General features: G+C 43.6%; 2 protein-coding genes and 1 non-coding gene across 6 annotated transcripts in view; 2 read left to right on the top strand and 1 right to left on the bottom strand.

Moving 5' to 3' along the window:
* LOC133114602 (plexin domain-containing protein 1-like) overlaps nt 1-12,549 on the top strand; it is a 32,041-nt gene extending 19,492 nt beyond the window's left edge. For all 3 annotated transcript variants that reach the window (XM_061224127.1, XM_061224128.1, XM_061224129.1), the window contains exons 3-14: nt 760-903; nt 2,084-2,153; nt 7,160-7,282; nt 7,375-7,493; nt 8,020-8,119; nt 8,498-8,593; nt 8,936-9,017; nt 9,377-9,437; nt 9,531-9,648; nt 10,377-10,412; nt 10,964-11,103; nt 12,318-12,549. In XM_061224127.1, coding sequence (XP_061080111.1) covers nt 760-903; nt 2,084-2,153; nt 7,160-7,282; nt 7,375-7,493; nt 8,020-8,119; nt 8,498-8,593; nt 8,936-9,017; nt 9,377-9,437; nt 9,531-9,648; nt 10,377-10,412; nt 10,964-11,103; nt 12,318-12,431 — 1,203 coding nt within the window. In that variant the 3' untranslated portion in view covers nt 12,432-12,549. The remainder of the gene's footprint in view (nt 1-759; nt 904-2,083; nt 2,154-7,159; nt 7,283-7,374; nt 7,494-8,019; nt 8,120-8,497; nt 8,594-8,935; nt 9,018-9,376; nt 9,438-9,530; nt 9,649-10,376; nt 10,413-10,963; nt 11,104-12,317) is intronic.
* A 3,787-nt stretch (nt 12,550-16,336) lies between these two features.
* On the bottom strand, nt 16,337-16,408 carry trnac-gca (transfer RNA cysteine (anticodon GCA)). The gene has a single exon. It is a non-coding gene; the product is annotated as a tRNA-Cys (tRNA).
* A 962-nt stretch (nt 16,409-17,370) lies between these two features.
* LOC133114726 (LIM and SH3 domain protein 1-like) overlaps nt 17,371-18,802 on the top strand; it is a 36,503-nt gene continuing 35,071 nt past the window's right edge. Inside the window, exon 1 of one of the 2 annotated variants that reach the window (XM_061224310.1) lies at nt 17,371-17,958. In XM_061224310.1, the coding sequence (XP_061080294.1) occupies nt 17,890-17,958 (69 nt within the window). In that variant the 5' untranslated portion in view covers nt 17,371-17,889. Of the gene's footprint in view, nt 17,959-18,511; nt 18,609-18,802 lie in introns of those variants that run through there. The other variant, XM_061224311.1, reaches the window with a different exon arrangement.

Below are 18,802 nucleotides of genomic sequence, written 5' to 3'. Positions count from 1 at the left end.
TTGTGTGCATGTTGACGTGTTGTGGATGCTATAGACCGCCCCCCTCCAGCCCCAAGATACCCTAAGTGAACAAATGATATCTAAGTGCGGAAATCCATACTCTTATTTTGCAATCCGTGTGTTCAGTGACATCTGACATTTGTTTGTCTGTAACTGTTTCCATGGTACTTCATGTACAAGCATTATTGCTGGCTGTTGTGATAGGAATGATGCCAGTGGCATGGGACAGGTATATTTTCTATAAAAATAAAATGCTTATATTACATTTTGTTGTCAGTGAAATTCATTGTTTTTATTTTTCTTTAAATAAATTTGTTTTGGAATGTATGTTTTTCTCATTAAAATACATGACCAAAACTCTTCGGACAACAACAAAACTGTGAGATTAGAATGAGTCAGACTCAATTCAGTTTAGAAAGCTGTTATAAGGGAGTAAAAACAAAAGAAGGAACAATTACTTTCAAAGCTCCCCTATTTGCATAATCACCCATATACTACACACACATGCATGCATACATACACAAGCACACACACACACACATCCACACAAGCACACACACACTCGTTTGTCTCTGGCTTGCCTTCCACTTATCCGTTCCTCACCTACGCATCACTTTTCACTCTGTGACTTGGCTGCAGATGTGCACTGAACAAATCTCTCCTGGTCCTGTTTAAGAAAACAAAGGAAAGGTCAATTCATGAGCAGAAAAGTAAAGTAAACAGTGGTATTCTCTCTTTCTCCCTCCCTCTGTCTCTCAGGAGGACTCTCGCATGTATTACTCGTGGAGGAGCTTCGGTCCGGCCGAGTGGCACACGGATCAGCTCTGGGTCGACATGGAGGCCCCGCAGCACGGTCAAGTCAGAATGCACGGCATCCTGTCCAACACACACCGACAGGCGGCGGTGAGAAACACACACACACACACACAGTGACACACACATACACACACACACACACACACACACTCACACACACACAGTGACACACACACACACACACACAGTGACACACACACACGCACAGTGACACACACATACACACATAGTGACACGCACACACACACACACGCACACACACACACTCACAGTGACACACACACACACACACAGTGACACACACACACACACACACACACACACTCGCAGTGACACACACATACACACATAGTGACACACACACACACGCACACACACACACTCACAGTGACACACACACACACACACAGTGACACACACACACACACACACACACACACTCGCAGTGACACACACACACTCACATACAGTCACACAAAGACAATACAGACACATACATATGCTCAGTGACCACTTTACTAGGTATTTATTAGATTTTTTAGAATTATTCTGCTGTAGCCTATCCACTTCAAGTTTTGATGTGTTGTGTGTTCAGAGATTCTCCTGCATGCCATTGTTGTAACCCATGGTTATTTGCGTTACTGTCACCTTCCTGTCAGCTTGAACCAGTCTGGCCATTCTTCTCTGACCTCTCTCATTAACAAGGCATTTTTGCCCACATAACTGCTGCTCACTGGATGTTTTTTTTTGTTTTTCGCATCATTCTCTGTAAACTCTAGAGAATGTAGTGCTTGAAAATCCCAGGAGATCAGCAGTTTGAGATACTCAAACCACCCTGTTTTGCACCAACAATCATTCTGTGCTCAAAGTCACTGAGATCCCATTTCTTACCCCATTCTGATTTTTGGTCTGAACAACAACCGAGCCTCTTGACCATGCCTGCCTGCTTTTATGCATTGAGTTCCTGACACATGACTGGCTGATTCGATATTTGCATTAATGAACAGTGTACAGTGCAGGTCTGCCAAATATAGTGGGCACTGAGTGTATATGGACACATGCATACACATTCATATACAACTACACACCCATTTGCACATAATAAAAATGAACAATTTTATTGAAACAATAAAAGCGGGTGGGAAAGAGATTTTAGTGGGGGTGGATGAGTAAGCATTTATTTTTGCTCTTTCCTCATCTTCTATCTTTCTCTCTTTCTGTCTCTCCCTCTCTTTCTCTCTCTCTGTCTCTCTCTCTCCCCCTCTAGCAAGTAGCTCTGTCCTTTGACTTCCCCTTTTATGGACATTACCTGAGGCAAGTCACCATAGCAACTGGAGGTATGGTATGTTGCTCAGCAGACAAATGGCTGGCGGTAAGATTGACTGTGTTTGTTCTGCCTCGGGTTGCCAGTTCTGTCCAATTCCCCACGAGGCAAGACCTTTCTTTCACAATGTGGCAGCCGTTCAGCAACACCACAATACGCCTCTGCCCACTGTCTCGGGACTGTCTTAGCCTGCTTTTAAAAGCCTCCCATATCGACGCTCTCTGTACTGTACTGGTGAGTTGGGAGCGTTGGTTTCTGGGATTTCGAGTCTCCATCCCTGCCCTTGAGGTTAACTGGGGCTGCAGCGGTAGGCTGTCCCCCACATGGGCATCCAGCTGATCTGTTTTATTACTGAAGACATGCTTACTGTACAGGACCATGTTCAGGACGATAAACTCCCAGCATCATGGGAATGTACACTCAGTGAGCACTTTATTAGGTATTTATTAGACTTATTTCTTAGACTTATTATGTCTTCTGCTGCTGTAGCCCATTCACTTCAAATTTTGATGTGTTGTGTGTTCAGAGATGCTATTCTGCATACCACTGTTGTAATGTGTGGTTATTTGTGTTACTGTCACCTTTCTGTCAGCTTTGACTAGTCTGGCCCTCATCCTCTGACCTTTCTCATTAACAAGGTGTTTCTGCCCGCAGAACTGCTGCTCACAGGATGTTTTTTATTTTTCGCACCATTCTCTGCAAACTCTAGAAACTGTTGTGTGTGACAATCACAGGAGATAAGACATTTCTGAAATATTCAAACCACCCTGTTTGGCACCAACAATCATTCCACAGTCAAAGTCACTTCGATCACATTTCTTCCCCATTCTGACATTTGGTCTGAAATACAGCTGTCTGCATGCTCTAATGCATTTATCCACATCATTGGCTGATTAAATATTTGCCTTAACAAGCTGGTGGGTAGGTCTATCTAATAAATTGCGCAGTGAGTGTATATTTAGTATATTATATGGTAGAACCTCAGAGACATTAACCTGACAGCTGTAGGCTGACTGGTCCACTGTCGGCAAGTAGCATACAAAACGCCTCCTTATCCGATTTAATGCCTTTAGCGCTGGTGCAAACAGGCCGGCATTGAACAAAAATAAGTCACGCATTCCTGCGATAAAAAGCTGGAATCCCTTCCCTACAGCTCGCCCAGACCTCTGCGGCCCGGCTGGTGCTCAGCTTCCCCAGAATCTCACGCTAAGCGCCCCTGCTCCTCCCCTCTGCTGGCTCTGAGGCAGCTGGCATCTGAGTGGGGTCTGGGGCCGGTTGCACCAGCTGGACGTAAAAAAGAGAATTGGTCTTAACCGTTAAGTCGGTTGTAGCTATGTCTGATGTCGTGTTCAATGTTTATGCCTGTTGCACCGTCTAAAGATACGACTAGGTGCACATGCTATGTCTGATGTCGTGTTCAATGTTTATGCCTGTTGCACCGTCTAAAGATACGACTAGGTGCACATGCTATGTCTGATGTCGTGTTCAATGTTTATGCCTGTTGCACCGTCTAAAGATACGACTAGGTGCACATGCTGTGTCTGATGTCGTGTTCAATGTTTATGCCTGTTGCACCGTCTAAAGATACGACTAGGTGCACATGCTATGTCTGATGTCGTGTTCAATGTTTATGCCTGTTGCACCGTCTAAAGATACGACTAGGTGCACATGCTATGTCTGATGTCGTGTTCAATGTTTATGCCTGTTGCACCGTCTAAAGATACGACTAGGTGCACATGCTGTGTCTGATGTCGTGTTCAATGTTTATGCCTGTTGCACCGTCTAAAGATACGACTAGGTGCACATGCTATGTCTGATGTCGTGTTCAATGTTTATGCCTGTTGCACCGTCTAAAGATACGACTAGGTGCACATGCTATGTCTGATGTCGTGTTCAATGTTTATGCCTGTTGCACCGTCTAAAGATACGACTAGGTGCACATGCTGTGTCTGATGTCGTGTTCAATGTTTATGCCTGTTGCACCGTCTAAAGATACGACTAGGTGCACATGCTATGTCTGATGTCGTGTTCAATGTTTATGCCTGTTGCACCGTCTAAAGATACGACTAGGTGCACATGCTGTGTCTGATGTCGTGTTCAATGTTTATGCCTGTTGCACCGTCTAAAGATAGGACTAGGTGCACATGCTGTGTCTGATGTCGTGTTCAATGTTTATGCCTGTTGCACCGTCTAAAGATACGACTAGGTGCACATGCTGTGTCTGATGTCGTGTTCAATGTTTATGCCTGTTGCACCGTCTAAAGATACGACTAGGTGCACATGCTATGTCGGATGTGACGTTAAGGCTAGCCGTAGGTCCAGTCGGCCCCAGGTGCCCAGGTGCGGACCTACAGGGCTGCTCCCTCCTGCCCCCAGGCTGCAGTCAAGCCCTACACTCCAGCTTAGCTGTTCCATACATCCCTAGTCGGTCACTTCACAGCTCCATCTCTAAGGCCCGGAACATTCCCTGAGTAAGTATGCGAACGGAAATGCCAGGCTCATGCATTATACACGCAGGGCCCAATTAAATTCAAGGGGGTGATCCAGGACAGTGAGCACAAACGGCACAACATCGTCCGCTTGTCGCCTGATATAGTGTCCCTCGTCTTTACGCCATTCACTGCAGCTCGCACTGCTGTAAGAATTTCAGGTGATGTACAGTAAGGTTTAAATCGACTTTGCGTAGCAGGAAGCATCTCCATTCGCATATTTTTGAAGGGTATGTTTCCGGCCTAAGGGTGTGTTCATACATTCACTCAGAAAATCTGTAATTTCAGCGCTCAAACATCATAGCACACAGAAATCTGTTAATCTACAAATGACGATAGCCTCTAAGACATTTTTTCGTTTTAACGATCGGATGCTCAGATAAAACATCTCTTCAGCCAGACCATCTGCTGAGCCCTCCCAGGGCGTAGTGCTCTGAATTTCATAAATGGAGCCAGTGAATCTCAATATCACTCCCCTTTCCTTTCCTAAGTGGTGGGACCACCTTCCCGCTGAAGCCAGCACAGAACAGCAGAGACACTTGCCATGTTTCACCACTCAGAACACCTGAACTACCCTGTGCTTTCTGTCAAAATGAAAACTTGCCCTACCCTTCCCTTACCCTTAGAAATGTACAATTTCTGTAGACAGTAGTGATTTGTCTCATGAGTAATTCAAAGCACTTTTGTAAGTCACTCCGGAGAACGTCTGCCAAATGATGTAATTGCAAATGGAAAAATTAAGACATTAAGTGGCTTGTCATAGCACCATTGCTAAAGAATGAAATGTGGGCAAAACAAAAGTGACATTCAGACGGGTCAGAACAGAACCAGACTGTTCATTAGAGAGGCCAAAGATAGGGAGGTCACTGAAAAGCAGATTCAGTACAGAAAAATACATTATAAACAGTTCCAGTGAGATCCTAATTATTGGTGGTGTGGTTATGCGATTACATGGTTCATAGCTATGAAATTAGAGTTGTCTTTGTTTGAATAGAAAAAATAAAGCTTGTGAAGAACAATTCCATTCAATAACAGATTCAAATTCCTAAGATGGATGACATTTGCTCACATTACGTTTATTTAGCAGAAGCTTTTATCCAAAGCAACGTACAATAAGTGCATACTAACGGACATAATAACAACTACAGAACATGGGTGGGATTAGGTACAATTTGCAGAAAGGTGCTGGGGGTGGCTACTTTGTTTTTACTTCTGACATTTAACACTGTGTAAATGTTCTTTATTTATTCAATAGAGAACATGTTAGTATCATTGGATTTGTCGTTCTAGAAACGTTGGTTCTTAAATGGGGGTGTCTTTAGCATAAAAATTTGGAAAAAACCAGAAGTTGTGTATTCTGAAACAATTTACTTTCAGATTATGATATTTTCATAATTGTGCTCAGAAAAAAGTTGTGGTCATTAAAAATGCTAAATTGTGCTGCTTGTCCTTTTTTTTTTGGATGGCTTACTACATCAGCACCACTTGGTGTATGACTTCCAAACCTCAAGACTGGTAAATATTTTGGTTATTTTGGTTGAGGAACAGCCTCAAGGTAAATAAAGTCAAATAGATAATTTATTCAAAAAGTATACAAAGTCAAATTTGGGTCTGGCCAGAAAATGATGCCATGAACATTATATCTAGTTCACATGGTAGTACCATGGGATGTTTTAGAAGAAATATCCAGCTACAATAATTGGGAGTATATGTTTATGGAATCACCTTGGGAAACATTGTAAGATGTTGATGTTATTAGTTAGGGACTGCTGTTTGTGTTGTCCTATTAGTGTTGATACAGTATGTTGTGTTTGAGTCAATTTTATCCATTGGCAGCTGGGTAAAGATTTTTATCTTTTCACAAGTTCTCTGGAAAGCCCTCTGCGGTCATCACTTTCACTGGAAATGCTCATGTTGCTGAAAGACCACGGCTCTTTCGACCGCACACTCCATTTCCCAGTGTTCCACAGAGCTGGTGCTCTGGGTGGGCTCTCTGTCAGCTGTCAAGTCCAGGCGTGCTGTTGTAAACCTCAGTGTGTATGTCACATCCCCTTCATGGCCAGAACGTTGTTCACATTAAAGGTACATTCGGTCATTTCAGATTTCTAGAGAGGAAGTGCGGCAACAAACACCGTCAAACCGCAGCACTGTTTATCCCTCCCTCTTCTCTGTAAACGCGCTGACGTTGAAACGCCATTGGCTGTGGCAATTACAACCAATTGTCAATGAGCTTGAAATATTGTACAGCTATACAATGTTTTGGTACAGAGTGTCGGTCTGTCAACTGCATATTTTGAAGTGTGTGTATAAGGACATTACGCACATGCAGAGGGTGAGTCAGCATATCAGTGACCCTTTTTCAATCATAGGAAGGGAATTACAATGGTCTCCTACCAATGTTTTAACACAAACATCGTACCTTTAAGGCCCGGGCCCGACCGATGGGCCAGCTCGGCAAGGGACCAGCGGAAACGAGGAGGCGAAGCATCACTCGACCTCTCTCTCACCTCTGACCTTCGACCTCTCCTAGGGTTCATCTTCACGGGCGAGGTCACCCACCGCATGCTGACGGCCACTCAGTACATCGCCCCGCTCATGGCGAACTTCGACCCCAGCTTCTCCCGGAGCTCTACCGTTCAGTACATGGACAACGGTGAGCGGGGAGCCTGGCGGTGGTGGACAGGGCTGGTATGGTGACCTCTGACCTCTGACCTGATGTGATGCGTGTGTGTGGTCCCGCCCCAGGGGAGGTGTTTGTGGTGCAGTGGGACCGGGTGCGGCTGCAGGGCCGGGAGGCCGAGGGAGAGTTCACCTTCCAGACCGCTCTTCGTCGGAGCGGGACCATCGTCTTCAGCTACAGAGACGTGAGAGACATTACTGCTCGGAGGCTTATAGCCGGGGAAACACGCACAGACATGCACGCAACACACACGCACGCTCATTCTCTTATACGCACACACCACAGAACACACACATAAACATGCTGCCAAAACACACACACACAGTCATTATCTTACACACACACCGCACAACACACACACGAACATGCTTGCAATACGCACACACCCACACACATGCTCGCAAGACACACACACACACCACCATACCACACCACAAACACACACACACCAGGCAACACACACACAAACATGCTGCCAAAACACCCACACACTCACATACACATGCACGTGAGACACTGAGACACACCTACTCACACACCACACCATACCCCACCACACACACACACACATGCACAGATTTAGCCAAATCTTTGCCGGAAATAAAACTAATATATTTGCATGAAATTGGCTATGGAACACAGACAGAATGAGCCAATGTCTCTCACTGTCTCTTGTTCTCTCTCCCTCCCTCTCTCCCTCTCTCTCTCAGGTCCCGTTGCCCATGGAGATGATCAGCTCCACTCAGCATCCTGTGAAGGCGGGCCTGTCTGATGCGTTCATGGTTCTAGCACCATCACCACAAAACCCAGGTCTGTCACAGAGGGACGGTCTGTCTGTCACAGAGGGACTGTCAGTCACAGAACTGTCTGTCTGTCACAGAGAGACTGTCAGTCACAGAGCTGTCTGTCTGTCACGGAGAGACTGTCAGTCACAGAGAGACTGTCTGTCTGTCACGGAGAGACTGTCTGTTTGTCACAGAGAGACTGTCAGTCACAGAGCTGTCTGTCTGTCAGTCACAGAGGCTAGATCAGGCGTACCATTGAGCAATGGCTATGTTTATCCGGACTCATATTACCACTCAGTGCATGTTTTCATTCATGAAAAGGTTGGTGAAATATTACAAAACTGAAAGTGATCCAAATTTCGTTGAGTGTTGAGTACATACTGAAGCAACGCTCTCCCTGCAGACATCCAACGCAAGACGATCTACGAGTACCACCGGGTAGAGATTGACACCACCAAGATCACCAACCACTCCGCCTTCGAGTTCATCCCGTTGCCAAGTGAGTATCCCCAGAGACCAAGGGAAGGAAGGGCCACGACCAATCACAGCAAGGCACAGTTAAAGTCACAGCCAATTGGTCGGTTCAGTTGTTTAGATCATTTGTGTGATCATTTATTTTGGAAAGGTTGTTTGCTTTTAAACTATAATTGATTGATATTGTGTGGCCTTTTTATTGCCTAAATGATTTTAAAGAAGAGTGTTTTGTCTGCAAGAATTTTGTTAACCAAGGACGACTCAATCGGTCGGTTGTGTCATGACTCGGTTTGGTTCTGTGTTCTCATTGGCTCTTCTCTCAGCATTACTGTGTGGTTTGCCATAGTTTGTGATCTCTCTTCCCCAGCCTGCCTCCAGCACAGCGACTGTGAAGCCTGTCACTCCGCTGCTGTGACCAATGGCTGCAGCTGGTGTCATACCCTTCAGAGGTGAGGAGCGTAGGGTCGTTTTGCTTTTCCCATGGACAGTCCGCAGCCACATTCATTGTATCATATTATCACATGCACTTTATTGTATTATATTTCTTACTTCACATGTATATGCTTTTGGTTACTAAATTTGACGGGGTAGTATAAATGGATACGATAAGTTTTGTGCTTTAAGAAAGTGTACAGACCGCCTTTTGTTTTCAGTTTTCAGTGATGGAAGTTTTCTCAGGTTATCAGCATCTCTGACACAGAAAGCAGCCAATTCACGGTGTACACACTGCATTTATTTCACCTGCTGAATGTATGTGTGTGTGTGTGTGTGTGTGTGTCTTTGTCTTTCTGTACAATGTGTCTTTCAGGTGCTCAGACGGGATAGACAGACACAGACAGGAGTGGCTAGAATTTGGGTGCTCAGAAGAGGTACATACTGCATGCGTCAGCGAGTGATGTCACAGACCCTACTCCCCCGGCTCCACAGCTATTGGTTATTTCCCCTTGCCTTTCTGAACACAGGCCACAGAGCTCACTTGTGAGGACTTCGCCCCTGAAGAGCCAGACAGCGCCGTGCCCCCCTCCAGCTCTGAGCCCACCCTCTCCCCCGGGGCTCTGCCAGACAGCCCTGTGACAGAGGGTGAGTTTCACCAGGCAGGGTGACTGAGTTAGCTGGATAACTGCACTGGGTAAGGACCCAGCACTCTCCCAAATAGGGAACATGGACTGAAGTAAAGTAACGTCTCAACCAATTTTTTTAGGTTCTGACTCAGTGGGGTCATTAGAGATCCCATGACAGTCATTGCAATGCGCAGGGCGGTTCTTCAGGGTACTGGCTAAATTCCCAACCTGGCTCTCTCAACCTTTCACCTAATAATCCCCTGATTTGTTTGTTTTAAATTGTCCTCTCCCTCTCCACCTCAGCTGATGTTTGGTGAGCATTGTGGCACAAAATGGCTGCCATGCATCAACTGCACATTGGTGGTAGTTGAGATGAGTTTCCCGCTGAGCAATTCCCCACTGTAGAGCACTTTGAGTGTGAGAAAACCGCTATGTAAATGCAACAATCTATCAATCTATCTGGACTGAAAAGAGCTGTTCTGGGTTTTACTCAGTGCAGTAATCCTGCTTTGTGAAATACCCCCTTGGTCTCTACAATCCTGTCTTTAGGACCTGGTGTTCAGCGTCTCAGTGTCTGAAGTGTGATACCATTCCCAGCTAACATTCTCACAATGTTACTGGAATATTTTGTCAATGTTATAACATTGCCACAACATGGCAAGAACATTATGAGAATGTGTTGTGTTAGCTGGGCCCCACACGAGAGCATTTTCAACACAGCAAAGTAATTTCCGTTTTTTTCCGTAGACGATACCAAACTTATCATTCTGCGCGAAGGCAAGGGTAAGTGGCAGTAAACTCCCACCGTCCATTTTTACAACCTGTTTTTATTGTGCATTAGTTTACATTCACTTTGTTTTTAATTGCAATATTGAATAATTTGCAGATGCAAATTATAAATTTGTATCTTTGTCGTTTTAGTCCCAAATCTGCAGTCAGTGTCTTTTTAATTGTTAATGAAGTTAGCTTTATGTTCTGAGAGCAGTATTGAGTCTCTGATGAAGAAGCGAGAGATTCTGCCCTAGCCTTCATAGATGTGTGTGTGTGTGTGTGTGTGTGTGTGTGTGAGTGAGAGAGAGAATGTAGGTTTCAGTGTTTGAAACTTTTCCATTTTTGCATTCAGATATTCAGCTAGAAAAATAACACTGTAACTCATCAATATCAATGTCCCAGAATCGGATGACTTCACCGATCCACCCTCTCACACATCTCTGCTCATAAGCATATATTTCTGAAGCCTGGTGAAGCCTAATGCACAGTCGTGGTGTTTCCTGTGATGCTTTGAACCAAAACGGTGTTGTCTTCCAATGGCGGTCTCTCTTCCTCTCTCTCAGACTCGAAGCCAGGTCCCCCAGTGCAGCAGGGGGCGCCAGTGCACTCAGGCATTATTGCAGGCGTGGTCACAGCTGCTGTGCTGCTCCTCGTACTCATATTGCTGGCTCTCTACATGAACACCCACTCCTACCTCATACAGGTCAGTGTGTCAGGAAGGCCATCTCTTCTGTTTCTCAGCTATGTTTGTCTAAATGCTGGTACTTCCTGTTCTTCTGGTTCTTCAGGGTCGCCTGTAGGGTAGTGGTTAAGGTACATGACTGGGAGCCGCAAGGTCGGTGGTTCCATCCCCAGTCAAGACCCTTAACCCAGCATTGCTCCAGGGGAAGATTGTCTCCTGCTTAGTCTAATCAACTGTACGTCGCTCTGGATAAGAGTGTCTGCCAAATGCCAATAATGTAATGTAATGTGGTTTTGGAGATGCACTTAATATAGGTATAGGCATATCTTTTTCACCTGATCTTTTATTTAACCTTTATTTAATCAAACAGACATCTTGCGATATATACTGTCAATGGTCCTCTTTTACCAGGAGGATGAACATACACTGGTCATACAGGATATATTGTATACATTTACAGTCAATGATTTCACACATTAAAAGCAAAGATTATGGTGAAAATTAGCTACATTTACATTAATGGCATTTGGCAGACGCTCTTATCCAGAGCGATGTACAACAAAGTGCATACCCATAACTAGGGTTAAGTGCGCTGAAAGACCCTACATGCCTACAGCAGTGCTCTGTGGACACTAAAGTTTTAACAATGAAGTGAAGATCTTAAAATGGAGTGTGTTCTGAAGGTTACTTCAGGACCAAGCTGCCAAGAAGTCCAAAGCTTTCCTCCCCAGTTCAGTTTTGCTCGTAGTTAATAAAAACCAGAAAGGCATTTTTTCTCATTAATAAGCAATGGGACAGTGTGTGCAGTCAACTGCTTGATTAGATCAAACACGTGTAACAGCCCAACCTCTCCCATGGACCACGGGGAGCACAATTGGACCTCAGCCGCTAATAAAATGCCACTAAACCGAAAGTGAATACAAAATACAAAAAACAACACATTACAAAACAATCAAAAAAGGAAAAATCTGAAAAAGAAAACATGACACAAAACACTTAAGAGTACAAAATACAGCAGTGTCTTAAAGGTCTTAAAAAGTTGAAACTTCACAAAGTCTCCTCTTAAAACTGCAGCGGCTTTCAGCTTTATTGCCTCAGCCAGGTGAACACAGCTGCACACAACTGCCAAATGAAGACAATTGGCCAATTGGCTGCACCTGTAGAAGCCAGGCACAGGCACTGCACAGGCACCCCCCACCCCCCTCCTCCTAATATCTGTTGCACGGTTCCCACAGCCGCGTACCAACTACTGGCCATCCATGAAGTACTGCAAGCAGGGCTCCAGCTACAGCGAGGTGGAAGACGGCGGTCAGAGGAAAGGGGGTCTTATGGAGGACGAGCAGTACTGAAGCCCGTGGAGTGGGGGACGGGGCCCTGTGATTGGGCCAGGCCGTGTGTGGTGAGCAGCCATTGTACAGAGGTGTGCCTATCATGGAGCGGGGGGTGGGGTCACAGAGCAGGGTCATAGGCGAGGGTGTAGAAGCAGGGGGCGGGCCTGTGGAGAGGGGGAGGGGCCATCATTGAGGAGGGGCGGGGCCATTGTGCAGGGATTGGCTTCTTGCGGAGGGACGGCAAGAAACAATAGGATGATGAAAGGGAGTGACATTGGGGTGGGTCAATCCAGGAGGGCCTGGAATCCAGGCTGTTGAAGCCAACGGGACCGGCCCTGACAGTAGTACTCCAGAATCCTGAAATGACGGCTGAAGAAGGCTGATTCAATGGTATAACATCTGAAGGTGTATCGTGTGCGTTTGTAGGAGTATATCCCGTACATAATCGACGCGTCGTCTCGATCATCAGTGGGGAATCAGTCTGAAATTGATTTCATGAAGTAATGTACATTTAATCTTTATAACGCTGCCAGTCAATGCTGGCCCGAGCTTTTGAGGGTTCCTAAGCAGAATTTGGGGGCACCACCAGCTCCCCCACCCGCTCCCAAATCCACCAACACTTGGCTCAACTACACATTTTCATGAACACGACACGCATGCAAATTACAAAAAGCAAAACTGAAGAGGGACCTGTTTACAACTGCAATGATTTTAAACATCTGCTCTATCTGCCCAGATACAAGTTATTTTTTAGACTCAATTGAGCCGGTAACTTCACCGGATCACGACTATGGCTTGCAGTCACAGCTAACCTGGAACATCAGCACTGCCTGATCTACATCCATAGCATTAGCTGCTGACTCTGACGGTCTCCCACACAAATCTTTATAATGCAAACTAATAGTACATTTTTGTTACACATATTTCTATTATTTTATTTTTAAATGTATATTTTTTTCATACAATGTGATTGCTTTTATGTGAACGATGATGCATTATCAGTAATGTATATATATTTTAATAATTCAGGCCCCCCCTGGCTTTAGCAGGGCCATAAGCTGCTGCTTATGTCACTCATTTGGTCGGGCCAGCTCTGCTGTCAGTTTTCACATTATTTTTTACACATGAACTTCTTTGCTTTATAAGTGCCTTGTTGATCAACGCCATGTCATGTAATGTTTACATTGTATCGTGATCCCTACAACCAAGGAGTAATGAGTGAATGTTTGACATAGCGGCCAAACGGTTGATCCATTTCCCTTATGTTTATGTTTTTGCTTTACGCACAACATTGTGGCCTGGCAGACTTCAGACTTCACTCATGCTCACTGAGATAAATATTTCAGTTTCAACACATTTCACATTTAATGAAGAAAAGATTACAGGGGAAATTGGAATCGCATGAAAGCTTAGAAAGCAGCATTCCTGCATGTCACTCTGTGCCCATCGACAAGTGAAACAATCTGTTGTTGCAGGATGGCATTAAAAGACTGTGTTTGGAATAAAAATTATAACTGAAATCATGCTGAAACTGCTGTGCGTTTGTGTGCTTTGAAAGCGCAGCTGGCTCTGTCCTTGGATAACTTGGATTGTACAAGAGTTTTAAATAATTAATTTGCCGTAAAGTTATGGAAACCTGTTTCCACCAAAAACAAAAAATGAATCTAGCTCATAATTTTTATTTATTTAGATGTTAAGTATGACTTAGTATCTCATAATTATGACTTACTATGCATTATTTTCTGATAATTGTATTTATTTATAGCATTCTAGCCTTTCGTATAATTGCTATTTAATGCAGCTATATGTACACTTCCTTAGTCAGAGCGATATACTGTATTAGGTATCAGTTACTAGGGGCGGGGCAGTATAGGTAACTAGGGGTGGTCATGATGATGGTGTTTGTACTGATCAGTCACCAGACCTGGATCAAATATGTCATCAAAATGACATACTATCTTACTATTTTGGATGTCAAAATAGTATTAGTATGTCTGAAACCATAGCTGTATAAAGGGGTGGGGCTAAAGCTACCCAGATGCCACACTACAATCAATGAAATATCAAAGTGTGAGAACACTGGGCACTACGGTGGTAGGAGTATCCCACAGTGCATTATGCTAGGTCATGACCCAAGCTAACAGTGTTCAAACCAAAGCAGGGGAAGAGTTGAACAATTAAACACAAGTATTACCTTTAACTTTGCTTCGCAGAACGTAGTCAAAATCAATGGATATAATTATGTTTTGAATCTTTTCTTTCTGTTTTCTTTGGTGGTGATGGTGTATGTCCAAACATTCATCTTACTTTTTCTTGTGTATTAAAGCCGCCTTATCTACATCAAATTATAGTATACATGTCTAATGTGTAGTGTGTACCGTTTTACTTTTGACTTCAAATACTGATTTTTTATATATTGAGTTTTGGGTTCAAATACTTTTCTGTGCTTGATTGATCTTGCCTGGTGAACCAACCAAGAGGACCAGAAGGCAGGGTTTGCACTTTTTGTGAGTACGTCATTGGTTACAATACACCAGACAAGCTTGGTAAAGCATAGAAAAGTATTTGAATCCAAAACGATTACTTATTTGACTCGGGTATGTCAGTCACGCAAAGCCACTCCAGGTCTGTTACACTGGACTGAATGCAGAGTCATATTCTCAACAAGGATCCAGTAACATCTCTCATGACTCTGCCCCAGTATGAGAGTATTCCACTTTGGACCCTCTAGCAATTGACACGGAACCCAGAATGCATTGTTGTATTAAAGACTAAAAACAATAAATAAATGTTTTCTTGTAAATGGAAAGATACTTGTGCTGCTTGAATATTTCTGCTTCTCCTGGTAGACCACACAATACCACTACGGATGACTGAGGGATACTTTCTATTGTGAAGAAAACCTCCTTTTCCACTGTTGAACAGATCAAGAACACTCCAAGATGTAGGAATAGCTGTGTCTTGCCATTGGTTTATCTGAAATCCAAATATGATTGTACACAGGAAAAATAACCGATTTGACACAACCGTCTGATAACTCACATTTAGCTGTATATAGACTACAGCTTCTGTCAAGTTGGTCATGTTCATAATATGTGCAAATCTCTATTGATACAACCTAGCTGGGGTGCACAGGGCTTGATAATGCAATGAGAATAGGCACACAGACTGGCTGGGTCCTGACATTCATAGTGGAACAACATGACAATAAGGCAGCCACTGATATACTCTCTCCATATCCACCACACACACCACTGCAGTCTCCACAGAGATGCTAGAGAGTGCCCCCTACTGGACAAAATGAGTAGCCCACAAAGTCCATTCCATGTTTCTGTTGCCATTTTCAAACATTGACAGGGCAGAATAACTTGCCGCCCTACCTAACAAACAGCTCACAGCATAAAGTATTTTGAAAAGTATATGTTAAAGAAAACGATGAAGAATTTGTTTTGCTTAGCCATTGTTCAGGATGGCTTGAATAAAATCTGATAATGATGTGGAATGAAAATAAGTACGTATTAAAGAAACTGGATATTACATAACAGAATGTATATTTTTCAACATACCTAGAAGTAGATAATTGAACCTTTGTTCAATTTATGATATCATAATAATCTTGTTAGGGAATAAAAAATATATGGAACACAACTGTTAGAATACTCCAATGAAACAAGTTCTGTAAATTTTGTCAGGGATTACTACAGAATAAAGATAAACATACTTCGTTTTTTGGCACTATCATGTTGCCCAGTGAATATATTTGCTATTGCTGTAACTCCAAATAACAAGGTTTAAAGTATACTGCATGTATACTTAATCTTACTGTGCTTGCAGATTTGTTTGAGTGATATGATGTCTATATTTGCCTGACTTGTCAAAATTTGTAAAAGGTAAATAAAAAATGAAAAAAAGGATACAAAAGAAGGGGGCACCCGGATTTGAACCGGGGACCTCTTGATCTGCAGTCAAATGCTCTACCACTGAGCTATACCCCCATTCGGTAGCAGAGGGAGCGATTGTTGTAATACTAATCTTCCATGTATATGAGTAAGGGTCTCTAGATACATGTTGTTTGTTTGTAAGGTATTATTTTATTTTCGACCAAGCTAGATGTAATTCAACATTTGGACTGGTAATCATTTATGAAGCATTTAGTCTTCATTTATGGACTGGTAATGTTATAGCTTGCTGAAACGAATACAGCTAGCTACTGAAAAGCGCATGGCCAGTCACACCGTAACTCCTTAACAATCCTTGCCGCGGTGAAACGTTATAGCTTCTGAAGCAGACATCAAAATAACCGAACATTATATATTTAAGAATGCTTTCATTTGTCACCCATTTTACTTTCGTTTGGTTTGTTTTACACATAAAGGTTGTGCCTCGTCATCAGTGGGCGAAATTAAAAAGGGGATGTTCTGATTCATGACACAAGAGGTCGCTCAAAACAAACGAATGAAAATTTGACAGACTAACATAACAACTCCAGAAGAAACATTTGCAGGACCATCAAACTTTAAGTACTGTTCTAATGTATGGACAACTGTAGCTATCTAACGTTTATAATAATTTGGCAGGTGGGTTAATAACAAAGTATCACATAGCAACGTGATCTGTTGTGTGATAGGCAAACACGGCTTTGATTTTTTGCTTAGTTTTGACTTGGAAAAAAAAAACAGACGTAGCCATGTCGATAAATGTAATCCCGCCCCTTGATCTTTCATAAAATTGGCTCATAAAACGCGGATATCAGCGCAAAGCTCGCTCCCGAATTTAAGGGAGCATGTACATGATTTCAGTCCCCAACCTGAGAACGCACACGGGGACACTGAAAACACAACTAGAGTTGAACATGTGGCGATAGCTTCCGCATTTTATTGAAATCGCTGGTACTAGTACAACCTAGAAAATATCAATAAAGTTATATTGGACGTAATTAAAATAATAAATTTGGTAACCTGGTACAGAACATAATCTGGAGAAGTAGTTGGAGACGAGTGCATAACAACGCCACCCTCAATTTCGAAGTAGTCCTATATCGAACCTCATCTTTCTTGCAATCACGTTTAGCTGTTATCGCACTTTTTCCACTATTCAGACACACATAGCAAGACGAACGGTGAAACGCATAGGGGCGCTCACAAAACCGGCTCCTGCCCACCTGCCAGGGGCATAGGTGAGGAGAGTGTCTAGTTTCATATATGCGAGTTCGACAGTACCGCCCCTCTCCATTCTTCAAGCCAAGAACGCGGCGGATCGCGATTGAGTTGCACTCGCACTCGCCCTCGCAATATTTGCAGATTCGTACTCTTGACAGCTAGCGGCGCGATCAGAACGGCGGCAGTCTTGAGGAATTTGACTACTCCATTATTTGAGAACCTAGTTATACCTAGTCTATTGCGAGTACTGGTACGGTTTTTTATTATTATTTTTCATTTTTAACACCTAGCTCAGAGCTAAGCATAGACTTGCAAAGATGAATCCGCCGTGTGCCAGATGTAATAAAGTCGTGTATCCCACGGAAAAAGTGAACTGCCTGGACAAGGTAATGCAACAAACACCGTTCCTTCATTTGTTTGCAATTTGTAGCAAGACCATATTTTTGCATGGATGCTTAGTTAGCCATGCAGTCGTATACATTTGGTACTCGCGGGGCATCCCTCTAACACGTCAACAGTCTGTTTTTGAAGTTTTTTGCTAACCAGTCGGTTAACATACACTAAGCTTATTTCGCTGAAAAGCCAGATAGCGAACGACCTTGTTAACTCGAAAGGATGTTCAACCTCTGTGTGCATATTGTGAGGGTGTATCGGCTTGCATCCCAACACCCGGGCGCAATCGTGCCGTTTTGTTGTGGATCAAACCTACAGCCAGCATGGCTGGCCCGCGTAGCACTGCGATGTGGGGGTACCCTGGCAACCTGTTTGTGGTCTGTGTGTGGAAATCATCGGAGCGGCACAATAAGGGGACCCTTTCGGAAAAGTGAGGCTAGTTATATGGACATAACAATCTTTGCTTGTTTGTCTACTTCCTGTTCTAAGACGTTTAGCGAGGGAACACCGAAGGCCTAATTTCCACACAGCTTGTAAAACCAGGAAGACACCCCGTGTTTGCGTTCTACCTCGGTAACGTTAGCTAACGTAACGTGTAGGCTAACTTCAGATGAGCATTTAACTAGCTTCAAGTCAACAGAGTGTATGTAATCTTTTATTAAATATAAGCCATTTTGCTAAAGGAACGAACACGTGTTGCGTTAATTCGTTCGTACAACTTATCAATAATAACAAACCTGGCTTGCTAACTACACGCAGTGCTTGTTTGTTCAGCCCAGCTCAATATTTTCACCTTGATTAAAGCTTGAACCCATTTTGGTAGTTTATTAGTATCTG

Source organism: Conger conger, chromosome 16, assembly GCF_963514075.1.
Source record: "Conger conger chromosome 16, fConCon1.1, whole genome shotgun sequence".
Classification (NCBI taxonomy): Eukaryota; Metazoa; Chordata; class Actinopteri; order Anguilliformes; family Congridae; genus Conger; species Conger conger.
This window is presented reverse-complemented; position numbering and strand designations above follow the sequence as displayed.